Below are 23,685 nucleotides of genomic sequence, written 5' to 3' on the forward strand. Positions count from 1 at the left end.
GCATTGCGGGTACACCGTACACCATATATGCTATAGAGTGGCTATAAATTTGGAATGTTATTCCCGTGTGACCATCCTTTTTCTAGAATTATAATAACCAGGTGATTAACCAATCTCGGAATGTGATTTGTGTGTTTATGACGGAGTTGATACCTAAAAGGCTAAAATACTAGAAATCCAAGCTCCTGAGACCAAACCACAAAAGCGAAAAAGTTGTTGTAGATCTTCTGCATCGTTCGAGCCAATGAGGCAAATGTCGGAGCTAGCAATCCCTCAATCGAAAAAGGCTTGATTTTGTGGCAGCCCATCATGCCACAATTTACAAATAAACAGTTTCCACTTTAGCATAATGTTCGAACTCCAAAGAATGTGAAAGAACTGTATATATTTTGAAGTTGGCAATACTTGGCATGCTATTGAGTATTGAATATTTGAATGTGATAGGTGATAGTATCGACAAGGCAATGATGTACAATGTGTATTTGAATGTGATAGGTGATAGTATTGACAACGCAGGGTTGTACTCTACGTGCATGAGCATCCATTCATTTGGATTATTGAAAGTGAAGGTCAATGCAGAGAGTCCCAACTCTTAAAAACAAAGGGGGGCTACATCGGTGTTTTCTTGTGCAGTTGTGCACTGTGCCCACCTACGACTATGAGGCTTGGACTAGGACAACTTGGTTGGCGTGGTTCAGTGGCAGCTGGTCCACCGGTATGTGGCGTGACAAGCTTTTGGTTACGTGGTGTTAGTGTGTTAGTTTGTTACTAGCAACTAGCAAGGGGAGATCGTCTACCGGCTCAGCCAATTTTTTTTATTTTATGAAATCTTTTATCAAAAAACTCTCACATCCAAGAGAGAAGTGTTTCTTTTATTTCGAATGAAAGGAAGTATAAGCGTAAGTACATTAAAAAAAGATCTATGACATAAATTGAATCTTTTAATATTAAATAAAAGGAGACCATGAAAAGATCAATATTGAAATTGTTATTGGACTATTAGTTGTCAGAAAGAAACTTAGGGCAATATGAGTTCAACTACTGTTTTTTTTTAAGGATTAACTACTTAATAAATGGATTAGAATTTACTTTAACCTAAGTTAACTTAGGTTATGAACCACTAAGTACACATTTGAATATAGCACAATATAAAGGTAAGTGTTTTTTATTTTTAAATTTCAATATCTAAACTAGTTTGTAGGCCCGGGCTACGCCCCAGGTATTTATAATTTTCATTATTCATATTTAATTTACTTTAAAATGATATCACCAAATATCATTTGGTTTAATGGTTAAGACTTTAGTATATAAACTTTAAGTCGTGGGATAAAATCCTATACAATGCATACTATTTTTTGTCTTGTATACGAATCAAGTATAGTAAAAAAAAAACACCTAAGGAGAGCACCACGTGGCGCCGTTCCTTGGTTAAGAATACCTTTTAATATATTAGCTACTTATCAGGCTCGGGTTATGTCACGGGTAAGGAAAATTTTGTTTTATTAATATTGTACTTTAAAATATTAACACTAAATACAACTTGATCTAGTGGGTTAAAATTTAGTATATATGAACTTGAGGTCATGAGATCAAATCCTATATTATGCAATTTATAGTTTTTTATTGTACATGGATTACATAAAGTAAAACACACCTAGGGACAGCACCACGTCGCACCGTTCCTTGCTTAGGAACGCCTTTTAATATATTTACTAGTAGTTTACCCCGGACGATGCCCCGGGTCAGTTATAATTATTAAATATATTATTCATAAATTTCATATATGATTTTATCAGTTTTTCGTAATATTTTGTCTAGTACGAAATTGAAAAATGGATGTTATGGCATGATAAGTTGTTCTAAAAAAAACCCTCTGAGGAATTGGGGATAAAAAAACAATTTCAGTGTGATTCGCGTAAACAAATGTTATTACTTGCTAAAAGAGTTAAAGCTCAAAAAGCTTGTCTACATGATTTTATAATTACATATAATTATGAGACTTTATTATATTTTACTTTGAAACTTTAAGTATTGAAATTATATTGGATTAGTGGTTAAACTCTCACATTTTATTTCAATGGTCGTGTGTTTGAATCCTAGTAACTACACATTGTTAATATTTTTTATTGAGATCATAAGCATGTGTATTATATTCTTGAAAAAAGTGCCACGTGACATCGTTCCTTTGTTAGGAACGCATTTCAATATATTTATATAGATATGAATTGATATAAGAAAACGATTTTTATTTATTGATTAAAATTATTAGGTTGGCTCAGTGCCAGATAATTTGATCGTTGAATGAGTTAAAATAGCATCAAAGATGTTCGAAATACCTTTTTTTCATATGGAAACTTTTACTTTTTGACACAAGCACAAATTCAAAAATAGATATTATATATTTTATTATTAAATACTTCTAGTAATAGACTAACTAGCCAAGATTTCCTAGTCCCGGTATAACCTATAAATTATGGAAAGAGTTGGCCCATGATATGAGTAGATAATGACAATAGCTCATTAGCTGCCAGAGTGTATTCCCACCTTGAGCTATGATAAACATTTAATTGCTAAATGTTTATTAACATCTAGTAAGGAATAAAAAGTAATTTTTATTTGCAGATTTTTATTTACTTTTAATAAATAAAAACATTAGTTGGTTTCATGAATATTATCTATATTTCATGAATACTATTTGTTAGTTACATAAACACTACTTACAATACATGAACACTATTTGTAGTTGCATGAATACTATTTGTTAACATCGTATTTTTTGAGGTCACCCTTTTTGTTAGACTGAAGCTACTTGTAAACACTATTTATATCTTATAAATACTATTTGTTACTTGTATAAACACTATTTGTAATTACACGAACACTGTTTGTGGTTGCATGAATACTTATTTGTTTGCATCACATTTTTCGAGGTGATCTTTTTTTTTTTGATTGGAAAATTAAGTCAGCCCAAGGGCTAACCCTACCAAGGCTACTAGCCTTGTAGGAACTACCAGCACATTGGCTGGTAAAGCATGCAAAGCATGCTAAGGAAAAACCCCAACATAATGCTGGGGGTAAGAATCGAACCCCTGACCTCAAGGATCAGAGGGGAGTGCTCTACCACATGAGCTAGCTCCTCATCCTTAGATTTTTCGAGGTGTTGACGGACAACTTTATCTTTCTAGTCCCATATAAGTTGACAATTTTACCCCTTCTAGATGTTAGTCAGTTTGATGTTTATCATAGCTCTCCCACTTTTCCCTTATAGACTCATCTTTTGTTGTGCTCAATTCAAGATAATATCAACGCCACTCGTGCATCTTTTCTAAAGGGATGGTAACAGAGGTGGTAATTGGATTCAAACGCTCAGTGGCGATTGTGGAATAGTGGCGATTACGGGTATAAGCTATAAATGATGCGAGTCGAGTTCGAGTTAGCTCAACCCGTTATTGCAAACCGAGCTCACTCAAATCAAGCTTTGATCAAGTCACGATCGAGCTTTGTCTGAATCGAGTCGTGTTTAACCTAATATATCTCGGATAGCTTGCAAGTGTCTCGTATTAAAAACAACTTTAAGGTAGAAAATATGCTGACTTTAAGTAATTTGCTATAAATAATTGGGTATTCAAGGTTCTCACGAGTTTCCGAGTAGAGTATCGAGTTATTCAAATTGATTCGCTAACATCTCGAGTCAAGTTCAAATTCCATTCTCAATCGAGTAAAACTTTGACCGAGTAACTCGCAAGTTGTCTCATCTTAACACCCTTTGTAGCGACAAAGTTGGTTATTTCCCATTTAGTGGGGGTGGTGGTAGAGGTGAGTAGGTGTTTTAGGGAGAGAAAGAATACAAAGTTGATGAGGGATCAGTTTGGTATTTGAAAGAAAACATACAGGCAACTTCAGTAAGATACGACTTACGAGCAGTATACAGCATCACACTAGTGCAAACCAAACTAGCCACTGTTCCCATTATAAAAACTCTTACATGAAACTTTAAAATCCAACCTCTCCCATAATCCCATATAAATATACTCTTGACTTGAGCCAAAAGGGCCATCTAAATTATTTTCCTACCTTGTTTTTTTTTTTTATGAAAGCCAAAAAAAGAAAACATGACATGCTTGTTTCTAGACAATATTCAAAGCCATACCCTTTGTCGTGAAATACTCATGTGATGTTTGAGTATTATCATTAAAGTCGGCAAGGTTTAGTACAGCCACACCATTGCCAAGTCACTCATGCGAGAAATGATTAATCAACAAGATTAAAATCATCATTAATTGATTACAAATATCTCCTCCCATGCCACTCTTGCTAGAACTGGACATTAATTCCTTTGCAAAATGCCACTTATACAAAATATTCCAACTATTACGATCAATCAACATAGGACTATTTCTTATACACTCAAAATTACATGTTTAAACAAAATTTTGGGATATGAACAGACAAATTTTCGCTACTCATCCTAAAAACTGAAGAGAAACCTACCAGTGCCATGAGGAGCCAATCTATCTAAAAGCTTACTCTTGATATGAGGTCCCATGCTACAAAAATGACAATAGTAAAATTCATAATTCCGTTGCAGTTCTTCGAAATCATCCTCTAATTGATATCTTACCAAGTTTTCTGTGTTACTCCTAATTGTTGGCATCAGTTTACCTGCAAAAAGTAACTCGTTATCACATACTATATCACATCCAAAGAGCCCTACATAATATTTGGGGTTGTACTAGAGGCAGACGGAAACCTTCCACGGTATAGTTTGGCTACTTGCCTAATGCCTAGTAGTTTTCACTAACTGAGTTTTAAGTAGACACAAATGACTCGCCAGATAAAGATTTGAACACACAAGGCAAGGAACACTGAACTTACAACTGGTGCTCTTAATTTTACAATCTTTTCTACTAAAGAGAAGTCGCTCCATGCTCATTGGTATAGAGAAAAAGAGGACTATACAAGCAATTACTCATATAATAATACAAAAGCAACAGAGATTAGTAGCTTTTTCATATTTGCCCTGCATAATATTGATGATTTATAAGTGAAATCAACTTTATACATAGAGCATGTAGTATTGATGCTAACCTCTCAGTTTGATGCCCTGCAGCAGATGGGTGGCGTTTGACCTTGCGATACGCTCTTTCTGTATTGTATGATTCAACCTGAGGTAATATTTTATTGGTTAGAACTCCACCAAGAGAAGTATCAATGCCTAAAGGTTAGGAATGCATGAACGAAACAAATAGGGGAGGTTTCAGGATCTATATATTTACTAGCTAAGGTGTCCTATGTAGAGGATAGCAATTGGAGGACAAAAAAAATTCAGAGGTATAAATTCTAATACCTTCTCCCCCTCCCCCCTCCCCCCACCCCCAGGAAAAAAAAGTGCACATAGAGCATAATTGAATCTTACAGCTTCTTTGATCTTGGTAGTTATATCAGCAGCTTTGACAGAGGCAACGCGTAAGCACTGCATAACAACACTATGCATGACACCAACTCCTCCACCCTTTTGAATGGCACAGATGTCTCCATTTGTGTTTATCGTAGCAGTCATTCTGCCTTTCATTATGGTCTCTTCGGCGTGAGTTGGATCTATCACCTGTATCAATTAACATGAGTATCCATCTAGATAATTCACCAAAGATATGCATTCTATTTCTTACCACAATGTTATCAGCAGTGAAGAATGCAAATGTCACAGCTATGGGAAGATGATGCACTATCAATGGAAGTGGCTCACGCACCTGCCGGAAGATGAATAAGAATATTAAAGCATGAAATATGTGGGAATGGCCTCGAATGGACTAAAACTGTAATTAACATTGTGCTATAAATCAATATCACAGACAGGGGGCACTTCGGATAGTAGAATTATTCTTAACATGCTAGTAGCTTGAAGAATAAGATAGGTAGTTCATGAAGGAAAAGCACTATATAGGGCATATTAGGGAGGGGAAATCATATTGAATGTTGAATGTTTTGTTGAGCTTTTATGAGTTCATTGAGAGAGATCAAGCTTCTTGAAAGCTTAAATGTCAATTACACTTGCTATAATTTCTGTTATTAATCAAATCATCTTCTTCTTTCTTAATTTTCTGTCAATTAATGATGTCCAGCTATGCTAAATAGCACATTGCTTGATATTTGTTGATGTCTATAAGCATAATACCATACACTTAGAGCAGATGCTTACTTGATATAGCAACAAAAAAACGTGAGCACATAACTTACAGAAAAACATGCCGACTTCAAATTATACCAAGTCCTTTTTGCTTAGCCTGAATATTTCATCCACAAGGAATGAACTTATTGTCCCTTGTAAATCTTAACGTATTTCTTCTAAAACCTTTTTTTATTGTCAACAGACGAAAGCGTTGTTTTAAGATGTGTATTTTGGCGTTCTCCGCCAAAGAAAATCTTTTTCCTGGTTACCTTTGCTTGTCATATTTGCCCCTTGTAGTGTTGAATGTAAGCCCTAGAATACTTGCAACCTAATTCCCTAAACCAGCCATTTGTATAATTGTACCTAAGCAATAAGAATAATTACCAACTCTTTTCCTTGTTGCTAGTTTGGAACAAAACAAGAGCATAGGTCCACGGGAAGGGCCACAATGGTGAAAGAAACCATTGTAACAACAAAGACAAAGAATGAGTAGCAACTCAAAATACCAATTAGACATTTCTTCTCTGATCCTGTAGACCTAATTTGAATAAATAAAGATATAACATCAAATTTCTTTGTAAATTCCAACTCATCAAGCCTCTTGATCTGTAATTACTTTCTGATAAGAATAAGGAATTAGGATCCTCTTTAGTCATTCCACCCCAAAATTCTAAGAATAATTTTAATTGCACACTTTAGTAACAGAGCTACGAGTTGACATTCCATGCAGAATAGCTAGATCCTAGCAAGATCTAAATTCTACTGAGTTGAAAAGATTATCTTATTCCAAGCTGTACCTGAGCAGTACACAATTTAAAAATAAACTACTATGCCACCGTACAATCATTATATTCGAAAGATAGATTCTGTAGCATAAATAGGATCGGGAAAGGAGAAGAGATATCAATAAAACTAAGCTTTGGCAGCACTAAAGTTTTCCCCCTGGATTGATTGAGTCTACATATTAATTTTTTAAACACTGGTTTATTCTACATTTTGTCCCTTGGGTAGAATGTAATAGGTATATAGCCGCAGACTTCAGGTAAAATGTACGCATAATCAGGCAGCTAAGAATTTCACGCCAGTAACATAAGAGAGATCTTAACCTACCTCAGGTGGATGTACTGTTAATTCTTGCCCATCTTCTCCCCCCAGACTACACTCTGGCCTCTTAAAGGTCAAAAGGGCTGCCAAAGCAGCAACATTTGCAGCATCAACAAGATTCCTGAGCCAAAAAGAAATATGAGGTGCTGTATGTAAGTTCACAGACACATAAGGACTTAGACAGTTGTCTTGCATTAAGAAACATTCCAACATACCCTCCATTATCTAGTATGTGAAGATCAATACGAATGGACCATACTAGTTTTCCCGCAAGGACACAAAGTGATTCTGTATCAATTGCCCTGCTCTCCCTGCAAAAGCAATTAAGATGTCAAAGCAGTCCCTGCAGATGCCAAAACAAACAGGAAAATTAAGAGAGCCAAACTAGACAATATAAAACTAAGCTTTCATCAGCAAGATCCACCAATATCAATTTGTATTCTTCTATATTAGTTAGATTTGTGATGCCACCCAATATACCAGCGCCTGAACTTCATGTGGAGAAATTATGCTTCGACCACAACTTTCACTTTCTTGGAAGACCAACCCAAGTGGACTTTTTTTTCTCAGAATTTCAGTTATAGCCTTCCCTTATTGCAGCAAACACAAACATTTTAAAAGATCCCAGCTAAAAATGGTACAAAACCTTTCTCATTCATAGACAAATCTTATGTATTACCAGGAAGCTCAAACAACTAAATTTTAACTTAGACCCACAATTGATGAAAAATCAGCTTATCTCGGGCCCTAAACCACTTCACGTGCTCAATCCTTGAAAAATTAGTAATAGGTGACAAACCTCGGCAAAAATCTATCATGCACTAAGCAAAAACTAGATGAATATCATTAGATACTCACTACTATTTCATAGTGCTACATCCATGCAATATTTGCTCATCAAATCCTTTCCAAGATAATAGTGACAACAGATTAAATCCAACAAATTACAGACAGAACAATGAATTATATGATCCAAACAAATAGAAGTCAAGAGATACCTCAAACCACGGTCTATTATACGTCCCAATTCTACAGCCGATTCTCCAGGACGACCCGTCTCAAATGAGGGATCAGCCATAGGAGAAAACTCAGTAAAAATAGCAAGTGATCCTTCATTTGGTCTGTCTTTATAAGGTTGAACTAGTTGAGCAGTCACAAAACCCATGACATGAGTTTGTCCAAGTTGCACTTCAGAAGAACCATCTTCACTGAAAGTTCATTCACCACAATTCAAAAATCCACACACACAATTTCTTAAAATTGTCAAGATTGGGCATACAACATAACTAATTCCAAACATATTTAGAAATGATCCAGAAGTTAAGGCATTTCCAAGCACAACTTTGAGACCGTCCCACTATATTCATATTAAACGGGTCACTTTTTGTTTACGCTAACTTTTTCAAATAACCCTTTTAACTCAAATAGTAAGGTACGACGATCTTTATATAGACCAACTACATTCTCCATACGTGGATTGTAACAACTAATGTTAAATGCACACACTATAACTACATACACAAAATTGACAGAGACAAGCATTAAACTTGTTAAATAAGAAAGTATACCAACATTTTAAAAAAAAGCACAGAAATTTACCGGCCAAACTTGATAGTTAAACGACGATAATCAAAAGGGCGACGCCCATCAATTCTGAGATCAGAAAGTAATGCAGTCTCAATAAAATTCTTCTCATTCAAAGTCATGTTCCAACTATTTGCTAATCTCTGCTCCATTGCTTCACTTCACACTGTAAAATTTACTTCCAAGCAGAGAATTTTGACGTACGATGGAATAAGCTTTGTTGCAGATATTATGGTGTCGAAGCAGTGGCGTATCCAGGATTCCAACCCTATGGGTTCGGAGCCGGTAAAAAAAAATACTTTCATTCAAAGTTCAATACATTAATTCAAATATCAAATTACAATAACTAAATAGAATGTTAATTCATTACATTACATCAATAAAAAAAATTACAAAAGCATCCTACGAGTTTTCATACTCTGAAAACATTTTAATACATCATCATCACTAACTTGAACAAAAAGATCTCTCTCAAGAAATGTGACTAAGCTATCTACACAATACCACAAGCAAGAAATTTCAACTCCATGAGTCTAAACACTACAAAGTTCAATCACATTAATCATTCATTCATCCACAATCCACAATCCACAATCATTCATTGAAAATATATTCAACATTCACAAATCACATTCCAAACTCCAAAGTCCACAATCCACATTCATTCATTCAAGTATTCATTATTCAACAAGACAACAATCAACATTTAAATGATTAACAAAATTAAATAGCTACAATTACATATTTTAATCATCTAATGTGTAAAAGACTAAAATCTGAAATAGTAAATTCATATTTAAAATTGAAGATATGGGTTTGGGCTTTACCTTTCAAACGGCCAGAAACTTGCTGCGGTGCTGCCGTAGTGCCGCCTGCCTGTTGGTTCGCACTTCGCCGTCGCGGTGGGGAAAACGGCCAGAAAGGTTACCGACGGCGACTCGCTGGTTGGCTTTGGCTCGAGCCTCGTCTCAGTGGTTTCGTTACTTGTTAGGGTTTACTTTTGGTTTGGGAGAAAGTGGAAACACGAAAAGAAATGAGAAGCAGACAAGGTTTAAAAAAAAAAATGAGAAGGTTTTTTTAAAAAAATGAGACTCTGAGGTTTCGAACCATACAAAACCACTGAGACACTTGCTTCTTTCATGTTTAATTTTGCACGCATACCATATATATCTAATATCTAAAATATTTTTAATTTTAAAAAAAAAACGGGCAATTTTTTTCCAAAAATACGCCCCTGTGTCGAAGTTCGTTAACTGTTTTGATGGGAACCTGCAAAGGGTGAATGTGGATAGAGGGTTGTAGAATGTAATTGAGAGTTAGGGTTACAAATTGAGGGCTGCTTTGCAAGTATCGGTTAATTTAGGTGATATTCTAATTTTGCATTTTAAGTTGTACTACTTTTGTAAAATTTTGTCCAGGCGTGTTCATCAATGATAGTTGTTACTTGTTACTCCCTCCGTCCCATAATATAGTGTTTGCATTTTTCTGTGGGTGTCCCAAAATATTGTGCGTATTTCTTTTTTATCAATTTATTTGGATTAAATTATTTTTCATTTCTACATAAAACTTTCCAAAATGCCCCTACTTTCTTTTAAAATATGTGCCCCTATTTATTGTTTTACACCATTCCAAGGAATATTTATTGCTCTTTCATTTAATTTTAAAGGAAAAAGAAGAAAAAAACTAGTTCCAAGACAAAAATACCCAATAAACATTTACTTAAATATATATTTTTGTGAAATCCTAAAACTTCTTCCATTTTCCTTAATTCTTGTGAAAAATGAGAAGTGAGCACTATATTATGGGACGGAGGGAGTAATAGTTAGTGTGTGTTTTTTTTTTTTTACCAGATAGTTAGTGTGTTGTTAACGATTAGAATAGCGGCATAAAATATTGATGTTCGGTGAAGAAGGTTTTCAAAGTGTGATTGTTTAGAGAAAAATAGTCAACTTGAAGAAAACTTTAATGAAAATTTTAAGAACCACTATACCTAAAGTTATAAAGTTTAGCTTGACAAGCACTACTCCACTAAACGACACCTGACACTCATATCACTACCTAATCAAACACTACTAACTTTTGTAATTAGTACTACCTCCGTTTCTTTTTAATTGTTACGGTTTCCTTTTTAGACCGTTTCTTTTTAATTGTTACACTCTTACTTTTTCTACATAAGGTAAGTTTGCAATCATTGTTACCCACTATTGGTCCCCTTGTTTCTTTACCCTCTCTCCTACTTTAATTGTTAGTTGATTACTTTTTCCCCAAAACTATCCCATGTGCTGATTATTTCTCTCTCCTCCATAATTTTTTATTGTTCTTTTGTACTTGTGTCTTTCTACTTTTCAGAATTTTTAGCCCCTCTCTCCTACTTTTCACCTTTTGCCTTGGTTCTAATGAAAAGCAAAGTGTAACAATTAAAAAGAAACGGAGGTAGTATTACTTAGTTAAAAGATTAGAAATATCTCAAAATTTTGCGGGAACACACCCCTAAGTGTGCTAGATGATGAAAAACATTATACAACATCACTTTTTAACTAATAAAAGTATTTCGATTTTCAAAAGCGCATATATATAGTTTGAGTCTTTGAGATAGATTTTTTTGTCAAAAAGACAACCTTTTAAAAGCATCAAGTTATTCGAATAACTATCTTTTAACTTTTTATTCATTTAATTACCTTTATACTACCAACGCTTATATTTCACTACCACTTGACAACTTGTCAATTGAACCGTCACATGGGTTTTGAAGATTGTCAAGGTGCATATAAAATGAGGGAATTAAAGAAGAGAATTTTCAATATGAGCAAGTATAACATAATTTCAAAATACCATCCAAAAATTTTAATTCATGTTTCAGTTTTGTGTTCTCGTATAGAAAATTTAACCATATATACATAAATGTCATGATATGAACGTTAATCATTCCCCCGCGAAGAGTAAGTGGAATCCAAATTCCTCTATGGCTTGTTTGGATATGAGCATTTCATTTGAAATGCTGGATTTGGACAATAAACATGTTTGGATGGACAAATAATTTCAATTATGAAATTAGTCCAAATCCCACACAACAAAAAAAAACCATACAAGAAAGGATTTGAAATGACATTTGAAACCATGTCACACTACACTACTATGCTACACTACTGCTCTCTTTCTTCTCTCCTCAAATCGTTTTTTTTTTCCTTTTTTATTTCTTTTTAGTGATCAACTTCTTAATATTTGTAAATGATAAACCCATACTTTCTCTCTCCTCAGCCATAAACATATGGGTTCCTTATCCACTCTCTCTCTCTTGTACCTCATCGCCATGGCCCCATATCCATTTTGTATAGTTTGATGAAAGATAAACAGAGCAACCATGGTTTTTACTTCATCTTCCTCGTTCTCAATTTGTTCCTTTACTTTTTTATAATGATAAACAGAACCTTGTTATAGTTGTTTTTTATTTTAATTTTTGTAGCTAATTTTTCATAATTCTGGTGAAAAACTCGCCTGTAGTGATGAAGTGTGGAATTAGAATTTTAAGGTCTATTCAAACATGTATTGGATTTGAAATAATGGATTTAGAATTTCTGAATTTCCGAAACAATTGATTTGGAATTCAGTATTGGAATTTATAATTCCTAAATTCAAATCCAGGAATTCAAATGAAATCAACATTCCCAAACACTACCCTAGTGTATTTAGAGCTGATCAAAGATAGTTCGAGCCGAAAAATATCTAAATTTGAGCATATTTTTGGACCCAGTCCAATTTTTTGGGTTTAAGACGGATTTTGAGCTAGCCAAAAATAACTTTTAATCTAAATATTGGCCCAAAAGCCCGCTATTTAACCCGACCCGTTACATGAATCGATTTTTTATGGTGGCGATCGAACCTGTATTTTGATCACCTCTAAATATAGCCTTTTTTTTTTGGGGGGGGGGGGGGTTCACTAAGAACCCAATAGTAAAACGAAGGGTCCTGTCAAATCGGCACCTTTCATATGTTAACCCGGTATGAGTTTTCAGGTGTACATTTTGAAATTGAGAAGAATTGTAATGGGAAATCTTCTTCAAAAGTGCTCTTAGTAAGAATTGAACCTCCAAAAAATTCTTTTTTTGAGGTTGGAGAGTTCTTTCCTTCCGCCAAGCTAGAGTTGATCATTTTGGCCCAGCCCGGCCCGATTTCGGGGAGAATTTTTCGGCCCGGTCCGAATGTTTTTTCGCTTTGGACAAGCTAAAACGACTTTTTTATCTATTTTTTAGTCCAGGCCGATTTTGGCCTGAAATAACGGGCTAATGGACAAATTTTTTTTGCCGCGACCAGGCCCATAATCACCTCTACGCCAAGCTAAGTTTGTTAAAGCTTTGTTACTCAACCAAACGCGAAGGTAGTGCCTAACATTGAGAGAGGGAAAGAATGGCACAAGTCCAGCAACTCCTTACACTAAGATCACACTCTTCTACAAATGGGATATTCATTCCTATCAATAGACCTCAATTCAACTCCAAACTCCATGTCTTTGGCGCCATTTATCGCCCCTCCAATGTTCACAAACTAACACTTCCCACTTTCACTCATCTTTCCACCTCTCGTCCATCCCCTTTTTCTTATCCTCACCAACCCACTTCTGGGTTTCGCCAATTTTGCAAGTTCAATGATTTGGGTACTCTATTTTCTTTCTCCATTTATGGGTTTCTTGTTTTTAAATTGGTGTTGAATTTTTAATGGGGACGAAACCTTGAAAGTTCTAGGCTTTTATTATTACTATTGGAATTTTATCCACTTTCTCAATGTTTAAATTGATGGAAGTGAAGGAAATATTTGATTATTGTCTTGATGAATTTGTGTGATCGAGTATTTTTATTTGAGGATATGTTGTTTAGCATGAATCATATGAGTTATCTTGGAATGTAATTAAATTTGGAATCTGGGGTTGATTTAGAATCTTTTTTTATTTATATTCTTTGGTAGTACTATTTATTCAACTGCCTGTGCAATATTGTCATCTGTTTTTGAGTATTCTAAGAAGGTATCTGTGTATGCTAGCATTAAGCTATGAATATATTATTTCGATAATGATATAGGTTGAAAAAACTGAGGTTGTTTACTTGATTTATTGAAGTTTTTTAGATTTTAAGTTGAGCTGCACCAGTAATCCACTGGGATACTAACAAAAACTTTGTCTAGCGAACCAAAAAGCTGAATTTATGAATGCCAATTGACAAATGCTTGAGACTTTGAAAGGCCTATTTGGTTGATAAATGCTGAGGAAATTTATGCTTAGTGAGGTTTGCTCAGAAAGTACATTGGGTGCTTATTAGCTTGCTACTCTCTTGTGTAGATTGTCACATTATGTTGCCAAGAAGATGTTAGCTTTTGTCATCGAGATTCCAGAATGCACTGTGTTTGCTGTTGCTTTTGAGGGAGAGAAAAGAAGGGATAACTTGTGGCTTGTTTGTATTTTTGGTGCTGCTCATCGGAGTCCTTTCTTGTTGGGAGGAGGGGGGTTCTTGGAAGCTGATGAATCTAAATTTGAAATTGGGTTGAAGAGATTGAGAGAGGCTGCTGTTATCTTGCGGAATTCCGAGTGTAAACTAACAGAGTTATGGATTTCCTTGTTGGGATTAGGACTTATAAGTAAGAGGATTCTATGCTTTCAGCAGCAGGGGGTCCATCTAATAAGCCCTATCTACTTTGAGAAATGAGGAGAAAATAAAGAAGATGGATAATGAAATTGGAGAGAAAAAGAGAGATATGATAGATATTTTCAAGGAGATCACACCAACCTAGACATTTGAGTGGTCTGGCGTCCCTCTCGAAAGCTAACAAATTACCCAATTCTCTGAATGAATCCTCTCTTTCTACCCCCCCCCCCCTCTTTAATAACAGCACCCGAGCTCATGCCCTTTCCCTTTTGTAACTAACTTGCCACGTCATTGCACATAGAATTCTTAAAGCTGCGCTAGCTTCTTCTTTTTTCGACCAAGATATCTCTACTTACTTGACTACATCATAGTCTTTTAAGTATTATCTTCCTTTGTTGGTTTTCTTTGAGTTTAGCTGTTAGATGCGTTCCATAAGTTTAGAACAGGACAGAAGCTGGTATCTGTTTACTAAATAGAAATGGCACAAGCTGACAAGAGGTTAGGGACTCAGGGAGCTTGTCTTGTAGAAACGAAGGCGGTAAAAAGATGCTGGTGAAGCATGCTGATAAACAAATCATTATTTTCACTTGTTTCCTTTGTTCACTCAGGTCTAGAGAAAGATTTCCTTTTGTTTATGGTAGCTGGTAGAAATATGATTCCCTTCAACTCCTGAACTGGTAAAGATGGTGAAAAGAACTCTTGTAAGGCTGTAAGAGAGAACATGCAATGCGTGCTTTGACTGAGAGTAAAGTATACTTCCACGTCATAACCAGTAACACAATCTTCACAGATATTCTGATTTTTTGACTTAGCATTCTTAAGTTATTTCCATTACATTGTATCACTTTTATTCCCATTAGAAAATTTACAGGAATCACAATGGAGTAATCTTTAAAGCAATTTCTTAACATCTCTTGTAGACTCAATTTCACAGCTGGAGCTTGGCAAACAAGCAAGGGAACGTAGACCTGAGAAAAGGGTGAATGCAGTATTCTGGATTATTCTTCTTAACCTTGCTATATATGCTGCAGATCACCTTTTCCTGGTACTGGTTTTATCACTTCTTTTACTTAAGACACTAGTTATATTATTATACTTCATTTGCTAACATTGAGCTTAGTCATGCTTTGGTGGAGAGACATGCAACTTGATTGTGTAGGTTGTATATTTGTTTACATACTTCATCAGTCGTATACGGGTCACTATGTTTCCAAGTTCTTTTTACTTGTTTCAGAAGAAAATGAAGTTCGAATAAGTTAAATTTATATGAATATCAGTAAGTTAGAGATAAGTTCAAATGCATTTTAACAAGTTGAATTCACAACTCCAATATGTCCAAATAAGTTTAAGTTCAGTTTTCTTAATGGAACTACAATATTTTGATTTCCGTAATTATGATGAAAATAATTCCCTATTGAACACCCTAGTTTAGCAGGATTTTGTTTTATTTGAATAAGTAAATTGACATCTAAGAATATACTACTCCCTCCGTCCCAAAATATAGTTCCCATTTTCCTTTTTTTACGGTAATTTATGCAAGTAGAATCTAAGAGGGATAGTAAATATTTTTTGTTTATGTAAATAAATGTTGTATGGGAAAAGATGATTTTAGGAGAGAGAATGGGGAGTAATTGGTGAAAGAGCATTTATTGTAACATTTTGGTTGAATAAATGAAAAACCAAAATTCAAGAAGCAAATAAATGATGGGACACGGTTTTTCTAGACAAATTACGGAAAAATGTGGAACTAAATTTGGAAATGGAAACTATACTTTGGGACGGAGGGAGTATTTGCTAACATGGGGAGGTTGGTTTTCTTTAAATATAACATGGCAATTGTAAAATTGTCCGCTTGCCAGCTCAGCTATCACCTCTCTTTATTTTCTAATAAATCTGGCTGGCAGGTTCGAGACATCAAATCCCTGTACTTGTTCCACAATCAGCCTGCTTGGTACCAATTTGTGACTGCTGCGTTTTGTCATGCAAATTGGTAAGCTTTCAAAGCTGCATTGGATTTATGTTGGTTAGGCGTAAGTCAGTAATGAGTAGTGTAGCATATAAGACCTATGGCATAGCCTCTGGAATTAATTGTATGCTTTCTCGAACAGTCCCATCCCCCTAATAATCGAACTATTTTTAGTGTTCTGTCTCAGCAATACAGTCTTCTTCTCTTTCTGTCATTTTAGCTACTCATGTTCTCTGCAGGAACCATCTTTCCAGCAATCTTTTCTTTCTGTACATTTTTGGTAAGGCAATTGAATTGTGAAGGATTTGGACGATAATCTGAACGTTTCATGTGCACATCATAAAATTTGGAGTATGTTTCCACTATATGCGCAGGGAAGCTTGTGGAAGAGGAAGAGGGTAGCTTTGCATTATGGTTTTCTTATATTCTAACAGGTGCCGGTGCAAATCTTGTTTCTTGGTTGGTTCTCCCAAGAAATGCAGTTTCTGTTGGAGCCTCTGGTGCTGTTTTCGGCTTGTTTGCGATAAGTGTCCTTGTGAAGGTGATAATATTGAGTTGCGAATGTTTGATTTAGCAGCTGATGCCCTACTGTGTTTGTGACATACCTAGATGTTTGCAGATGTCTATGGATTGGAGAAAGATTCTTGAAGTACTTATATTAGGCCAATTCGTGATTGAGAAGGTAACTCCATTTTCCCTCCAAATTAAAAATTCAGTGTCCTGTGTAAGTCAGCTAACAAACACAAATTTTGTACTTGCCATTACAAAAAAAGAGGATTTCTAATTTAACCTGTTCAACATGTACTGAAAAACCAGAAAACTAATTTCTTCATAATTGTGAACGTAGAAAGACCTTTGCATGAAACCTTTTCAACCAACCATACTGGGACACTAAGATATGATGATTGCGTTTATTTTTGCATTTGTATTTCGCGTAATATTAGGTGATGGAAGCAGCTCAAGCGTCAACTGGTTTGTCGAATGGCTTCATTGGAACTAACTCATTACAGAGTGTTAATCACATAGCACATCTATCAGGTGCTCTGGTTGGGGTACTTTTGGTATGGTTACTCAGCAAGGTTCCATCTGACGCTTCAGACAAAGAAGGATTGGCTGAGAAGCCTGATAGGAACCGTTAACGTTGTGTAACAAAGCCACTCGAAGCATAGCTGCTCTACCTGTAGTCTTGGCTAATGATTGCTTAATTGACATATATATCTAGCGTTGGTGGAAGAAAAGTTGTCAAAAGGAATCCAAAGTTGAAATGCGGGAAGTTGTGTATAACAAGTCTGAGCCTAAAAAGGTTTGTATAACTACATGTGTAGAGACCTGTTGAAGCTGTAAAATGAATAGATGATTAGAATGATATTATTATTTTTCTAAAACTACGTCTTCTCTTTCTTTGAACTATATGTACATGCTTCTCTAGTTTTTCTATTATAGTCATGACCAAATTCAGGTATGTATGCAGCGGTTAATGTAGAAATCATGTACAATCAAAGGGGGAACTAATGTCACTGAAACTAAAATAAGAGATCTTTGAAAGTAATATGAACCTACACGACATTATAAAACGCCCTTTACAGTAACAATTGTTTTCTGCACAACCAAATCTGTACCAGGCTAACCAAGTCATTTCAATATGATCAAAGCAAGCTACAAACATGAGCGGAACAGGAAGCTTAAGTATCTACAACAAGTAATGGATGCCATAAGAGTATTTCCCCCGGAGTAACACTCCAACATTCCAAAATGCGGAACAGGAAACTTAAGTATCTACAACAAGTAATTGGTGCCATAAGAGTATTCACCCCTAGTAATACTCCAACATTCCAAAATGTGGAGCGCTCACATTTCCTCAGTTCATTAACACCAATGTGCATGAGAGAGCAAGGTGACTGTACAAACCTAGCTTCCCGTGAGATTGCTTCTGACAGATGGTGGGTGGTCTAGACCCAAATCGACAAGCTTGAGGAACATAGATAGACTTAACAGCAGTATTCCAGGGAGACTCCAATGCATCTCTTAGTACCAATCGGCCTTTTGTAATTCCAGAGCCAGACCCTCTGGAATCACCAATAATCCCGTTTGGTGTCAGTGACATGTCAGAATACGATGAACTAGGTATCTGTTTCTGATATAAATTGTCTGAACTTGCCAAAGGAAACTCCTCACCGTTGTTTCTTTGAACAGTCACTGCTCCGTTTCTTGCAGAAACAAGAACTTGACCCACTTCTTTAGCTACTCCAGCAGCTTGCCAAGCTTCCGCGATTAGTGTGAAGGTGCTTTGTTCAGGATGGACACCATACTCTTCCATCATCTGAAGCATTTCTTCAGCTTTCCACGGTTTTTTTGCCTCTCCATATCCCCAAATTAGGGTTTCAAAGGTTTTCAGATTTGGTGATGCCCCGTATTCACACATAGTCTCGAAGATCTTGTTTGCACATTCCATTCTTCCTGTGCTGCACCATCCGTTGATTATAGTTGTAAACATCACAACATTAGGACGGAGACCCATATTTATCATATGGTTTAGTAGCTCCTCAGCCTTTTCAGGTTCTTTTGCACGTGCATAACCTTTAGCGAGGATACTATATGCATGAGCATCAGGCTTGATTCCAGATCTAATCATGTGATCAAATATTTCCTGGCACTTGTCCATGAAACCAGCAGCACTCCATGCATTCATAATTGTGCTACATGTTATCACATCTGGTTTCACTCCAAATTCTTCCATTAATCTCAATACCTGTCAGAATGATGTTGCACAAGTGTATTTTAAGTTCCCACTCACAATATATCACAAGAAAAATTAATTTTAAACTAAGAGTGTGAGTACCAAATCACAGAAGACAAGAAACACAGATCTAAAGCATTATTGAATGACATAAATAGAGTAGCAAGCACCAGCTAACTTACATTAAGTACGTTTTGTCAAATTCATCTAAAAGAAGCACAATTAGTGTTATAAGATGCGGGGCACAAGGGGGGGGGGGATCAAACCAAGGTAGAAAAGTGGAATCTCACCTCATCGACTCCCTCTCTGTCTGTATTATCCAGAAATCCTTTGATCAGTGAATTGAAAATAACCAGATTTGGACGCACTCTCTCTCCTTTCATCTTATAAACAAATCTTAGGGCATCCCTCAGTTTACCTTCTCGACAATATCCACTAGCTATTATGCAGCTAGTTCGTTCATTGGGTTGAATATCGTTGCTTTGCATCTCCAACATCATCTCTTCTGCCAAACCAGTGTTGCCATTTTGAACATAAGCTGTTGCTAGAGTGTTGTATGTTACAGTATCAGGTTTCAAGCCAGAAGCCACCATTTTGTGGACCACATTCCACGCCTCTGCAATATTCCCCTTGCTACACCAAGCCCTAACTAATACATTGTATGACCTGAGATTGGGTTTCATCATTCCATTAACGGACATCTGCTCAAGCAGCTTCATTGATTCTTCAGGCTGACCAGCTATGCCAAACCCTTTCATCAATGTGTTGTAAGTGCTGGTACTAGGTCTATATCCATTACCTTTCATTTTCAGAAATGCTTTCATAGCTTCCGCCATATTTCCTGATTCTGCATATGCATTTATGACAGCATTGAAGAACACAGAATCGGGCTTCATATCATTTTGTTCAACTAGGGAGATGATTGAGTGTATAAATTCAAAGCGCTTCAGAATCGTCAAGGCAGCTAATAGAGTAGTGTATGTTATCAGTGATGGAATGTGTCCATCTGAAATCAGCTGCTCAAAAATTGACTGGGCCTCTTCAGCCTTCCCTTCTTCAAGCAAAATGTTCATCAATTTTGTTTTAGTACGGACAATTTTACAACTAGTTTTCTTCAAACAAGAGACGCAACGAACAGACTCTGGATTTGGGTATAGCTGAATAGCATCATCTAACTTTGATCCCTGGAGAAGATCACAATATTAGTTAGAATGAAAACTCATCAATATGATTTCAACATCTTCAAGAAATTTAAGAACACAAATTAGAGGATTATATACTTAATATTGAGGATGTTTTGTAAAGAGTAGTTAAGACAAAAGAATAGACTTGATATCATATGATATATGACTAGTTAGTATATGTGGTGTTTCATCAATAGTACTTCATCTAGAATTAGTCATTGGCTCCAGCAAGGTCTTCATGACCGGTGTCACAAATTATTAACGTTACTAATTTAAGACTTTGGGCAAACCAGGAAGGTTGCTTGGGAGCTACAAAGCCTTTACGCCAACTTAAACCAAACATTACACCAATGCCCAACGGTATCTCTGGCGTAAACACAGGTTAAACTAGTATCACAAATTAGAATCCTTATCTGAACACATTAATGTAACATCAAAGTCAATGGAGCACTAAACAAATCCTTCATCTACTTGTTCATAAAAGTAGCATATGAAAAAGTACAGATGCAGTGAACTTTTTGTTGGAGACCAAAAATGACCTGGCTGGATTGGTGGAAGAGAAGGATACAAATTAGCAACTCAAGAGTATACCATCTTTGTCCATGCAGCTGATTTCCCAACTCCATCTTTTTGGGGCTAAATCTTAGTTGGTGGTGTTCGATGCTGACTTTCCATTCCAAATCTTGCAGTTTATAGCTTATACATGACACAGATTCCAGTAAGGTTAAGCCCTCTAGTTTTGCACAAGGCATTCCAGAAAATTATAGAGTTGCTTTAATATTCTCGTACACATATGGAATGTCAGAGGCTTTCTTTCAGCTGATAACAACTCTGGTACTATGCAATATTTTTGCATTCAAAAAATTGTTAGAAGCCACCTATAGTGCCCCGGCCCCCGGGTAAATAGTAAGTCTTGTCACAAAGTATATACACTGTCTTTCCACCAATACCTAATTCGTTAAACTATATAAACGCGAAGGATTAGCTAGTTTATGCAGAAACCAACAAGTCTAAATAAGCTGGACCAGGATTTCAATCTATCACTACAGTTCCAGTACAACTTCAGGAACCAGCAACCAGTTATCAACCTACCACCTAATTCTAGAATGTAGTTACGAAATGAGGATACATATTAAAAATAAAAAGATCTAAAAGGGATACTAAATTTATCTTCTGAATACCATATTATATCTGACTGGATCAGAAGGAGAACTAAATTAGCTGATCATTCAGAAAGTGTCCACATGTGACATGGCCCTTAGGGAGTGTACACTTTGCGGGGCAGGGGCAAAGAGATGTAAATGATCCCCTTGTTTCACACTGAGGAGATCCAGGTCAACTCGTTACACTCTGAACTTTCTACTGGAACATGAAAGTTGAGATCAACAGCAACAAAGAATAACGCCAACACCAGTGTATTTTACAAACAAGTGTAAGGGCATTGCACCTAAATGCTATGTCAATCAGATCGAAAACATCACCTTTGCTGCTGTTGGCTGAAGCGTCTCTTTCTTAGTGACGAAAGCTCCTCGTGGGTGCTTCAGCATACCATTTAAATGAGTCATATCTTTCACAACTGTTTCAGTGATTTAGGAATTATTGGAGTCTAGATACCAAACTAAATTTCCAGATAGCTTGCTACTCAACAATGCCCCAGGTTCATAACTCCATCATAAAAAGTTTACCTGAAAACCATGCAAATACCAGAGAAAGTCAAGAACTAACACATCAATGCTCTATGTCATGGTGATCATTTGATCCGTTTCGTATTTCTTGTATTAATATGAGCATTTTAGAGAACTGAAGACTAAATCATGATGTGTTGAATATATGATACCATCCCCAACAATTGATGAAAATGTTTTGCAGGACTAACTACTAAGAACTAACTAGAGCATCCTTAAAAAAGCTTTTAGATAAATTTGCCAAGATATGGTCAATATTTCATCTTCCGCAGTGAGTGCTTCAAGCTTCGAAAAAACAGATCAGTACACATCGCTTACTTAGACGGTACTCCTATGTAGAAAAATTAATACGCTTTCCTCATTTCCTGTGCCCTGAAACAGGCTGATCAAATAAAGTTGACATGGTATCCGGCGCACACAACAATACAATATGAATGCATGACATATATGAGTCTCGTGCAATCCATTCCAACAACATTCAAATGCACTAAATCAAATGTTAGAGTACATGATTTGGCAAATTATTCTCCTGAAAGCTTAAACAAATAACATGTTTCCCTACTTTCCCACTTCCATCTCCTCTCACCGCCATCGGCGAGTGGGGAGCATTAGGCTGACTATTAATATAGCATCATATTTGGAGATCAAAGGTCCACAACTACCATCATTTAGCCCTTTTGTGCATCTTGATAGTATTGTTGCTGTTATTAATTCTCAAAAGAAAAAGCATAAATCTTGAAGACTGAAAAGGCAAACCCAATTAAACAAGTTCAAGTTGTTCCCATCTTTCCTCTTGTCTTGTTACCCAAATTCACAGTAAATTAGAAAATCAGCACCACCACTCAATCCAGTATACCTAAATCAGCAAATCATACCAAACTACAAATAACATCAACAACTTAATTCCTTTTCTTGCAAAAAATCCCATAAATTATTACCCTATAGAAAACAACATCACAAAGAAATAAGACCCAAGTTGTAAATTTTATGAAAAACCCATAAACTAGAAGATATAATTACACCATAAAAACCAGAAAAATCCAACAAAAAAACTAATTACAACCAACAAAAACTGATCAGAAATGGATAAAATGAATGAGCAAAAGTATTAATACCTGATGATGAAGAAATGAAACTGAGGAGCAGTATTGTTAGCAGTTGTTGCAGAAAAAGAGAGAGAAGTTGATGTTATGGAGATTATAGGGAGATTATATGGAGAGCATAATCAAGTATGGAATGGGGTTAGTGACGTGTTGGGTAGTAGAGGATGGTAATATCCACACACATTGTCAGAAGAGATTGGGAAAAACATTAGACTTTATTGGATAACGAGATTACGAGGAACAACTTCCTAGCTTCACACATTTTTGTCTTAAAATGATGGGGAGCTATGTGGCTCCTGAACTTCTATACATCGCCCACTAATTACTTAAAATCGCCTAAAAAATAGTTAAAATTACCTCTATAACCTTCTCTTTTTTCCATAGATCATCACCCCACCACCACCACCCACCTCCTAACGGACTGCTGCCACCACCACCACCCACCTCCTAACGGACTGCCGCCACCACCACCACCCACCTTCGATCATGCCACGACAGACCGTACCCTTAACTCTGAGTT

General features: G+C 36.0%; 3 protein-coding genes across 6 annotated transcripts; 1 reads left to right on the forward strand and 2 right to left on the reverse strand.

Moving 5' to 3' along the window:
- Positions 1–4,224: 4,224 nt before the first annotated feature.
- On the reverse strand, positions 4,225–9,928 carry LOC104884878 (exosome complex component RRP45B). Of its 4 annotated transcripts, XM_010669584.4 has the most exons (9): positions 9,685–9,927; positions 8,873–9,125; positions 8,272–8,481; positions 7,489–7,584; positions 7,280–7,394; positions 5,670–5,750; positions 5,417–5,605; positions 5,089–5,165; positions 4,225–4,662 (listed from the first exon to the last, which is right to left on the reverse strand). In XM_010669584.4, the coding sequence occupies exons 2-9, from the start codon at positions 9,007–9,009 to the stop codon at positions 4,659–4,661; spliced, it is 909 nt and encodes a 302-aa protein (XP_010667886.1). In that variant the 5' UTR covers positions 9,010–9,125; positions 9,685–9,927; the 3' UTR covers positions 4,225–4,658. The 4 variants fall into 4 exon arrangements, with proteins under 4 accessions (XP_010667886.1, XP_010667892.1, XP_010667896.1 ...); XM_010669590.4 differs by lacking the exon at positions 5,670–5,750 and having other exon boundaries at positions 9,685–9,928; XM_010669594.4 differs by lacking the exon at positions 8,873–9,125.
- Positions 9,929–13,202: 3,274 nt separating this feature from the next.
- On the forward strand, positions 13,203–17,841 carry LOC104884871 (hypothetical protein). Its single transcript, XM_010669575.3, has 7 exons — positions 13,203–13,508; positions 15,411–15,535; positions 16,395–16,480; positions 16,696–16,736; positions 16,831–16,997; positions 17,076–17,138; positions 17,401–17,841. Exons 1-7 carry the CDS (start codon positions 13,262–13,264, stop codon positions 17,593–17,595), a joined length of 924 nt encoding a protein of 307 aa, XP_010667877.2. The 5' UTR covers positions 13,203–13,261; the 3' UTR covers positions 17,596–17,841.
- A 133-nt stretch (positions 17,842–17,974) lies between these two features.
- LOC104884865 (pentatricopeptide repeat-containing protein At5g25630) lies at positions 17,975–23,355 on the reverse strand. The gene is made up of 4 exons (XM_010669569.4): positions 23,178–23,355; positions 21,859–22,062; positions 19,484–20,377; positions 17,975–19,205 (listed from the first exon to the last, which is right to left on the reverse strand). Exons 2-4 carry the CDS (start codon positions 21,940–21,942, stop codon positions 18,315–18,317), a joined length of 1,869 nt encoding a protein of 622 aa, XP_010667871.2. The 5' UTR covers positions 21,943–22,062; positions 23,178–23,355; the 3' UTR covers positions 17,975–18,314.
- Positions 23,356–23,685: the final 330 nt, after the last annotated feature.

The sequence above is a fragment of the Beta vulgaris genome, chromosome 2, assembly GCF_026745355.1.
Source record: "Beta vulgaris subsp. vulgaris cultivar EL10 chromosome 2, EL10.2, whole genome shotgun sequence".
Classification (NCBI taxonomy): Eukaryota; Viridiplantae; Streptophyta; class Magnoliopsida; order Caryophyllales; family Amaranthaceae; genus Beta; species Beta vulgaris.

Bases quoted from the DNA above. Each gene is read 5' to 3' on its own strand.
- LOC104884878 (XM_010669584.4), bottom strand. From the start codon at position 9,009: ATGGAGCAGAGATTAGCAAATAGTTGGAACATGACTTTGAATGAGAAG. The intron at 7,585-8,271 runs GTATCTCTTGAC...TTGCTTTTGCAG, and splicing joins ATAATAGACCGTGGTTTGAG to GGAGAGCAGGGCAATTGATA. The intron at 5,751-7,279 runs GTAGGTTAAGAT...ATCTTCCGGCAG, and splicing joins TAACAGTACATCCACCTGAG to GTGCGTGAGCCACTTCCATT.
- LOC104884871 (XM_010669575.3), top strand. From the start codon at position 13,262: ATGGCACAAGTCCAGCAACTCCTTACACTAAGATCACACTCTTCTACA. The intron at 13,509-15,410 runs GTACTCTATTTT...CATCTCTTGTAG, and splicing joins TTGCAAGTTCAATGATTTGG to ACTCAATTTCACAGCTGGAG. The intron at 15,536-16,394 runs GTACTGGTTTTA...TCTGGCTGGCAG, and splicing joins CTGCAGATCACCTTTTCCTG to GTTCGAGACATCAAATCCCT.
- LOC104884865 (XM_010669569.4), bottom strand. From the start codon at position 21,942: ATGACTCATTTAAATGGTATGCTGAAGCACCCACGAGGAGCTTTCGTC. The intron at 20,378-21,858 runs GTGATGTTTTCG...GATCTTCTCCAG, and splicing joins TTCAGCCAACAGCAGCAAAG to GGATCAAAGTTAGATGATGC. The intron at 19,206-19,483 runs GTGAGATTCCAC...TCATTCTGACAG, and splicing joins ACAGAGAGGGAGTCGATGAG to GTATTGAGATTAATGGAAGA.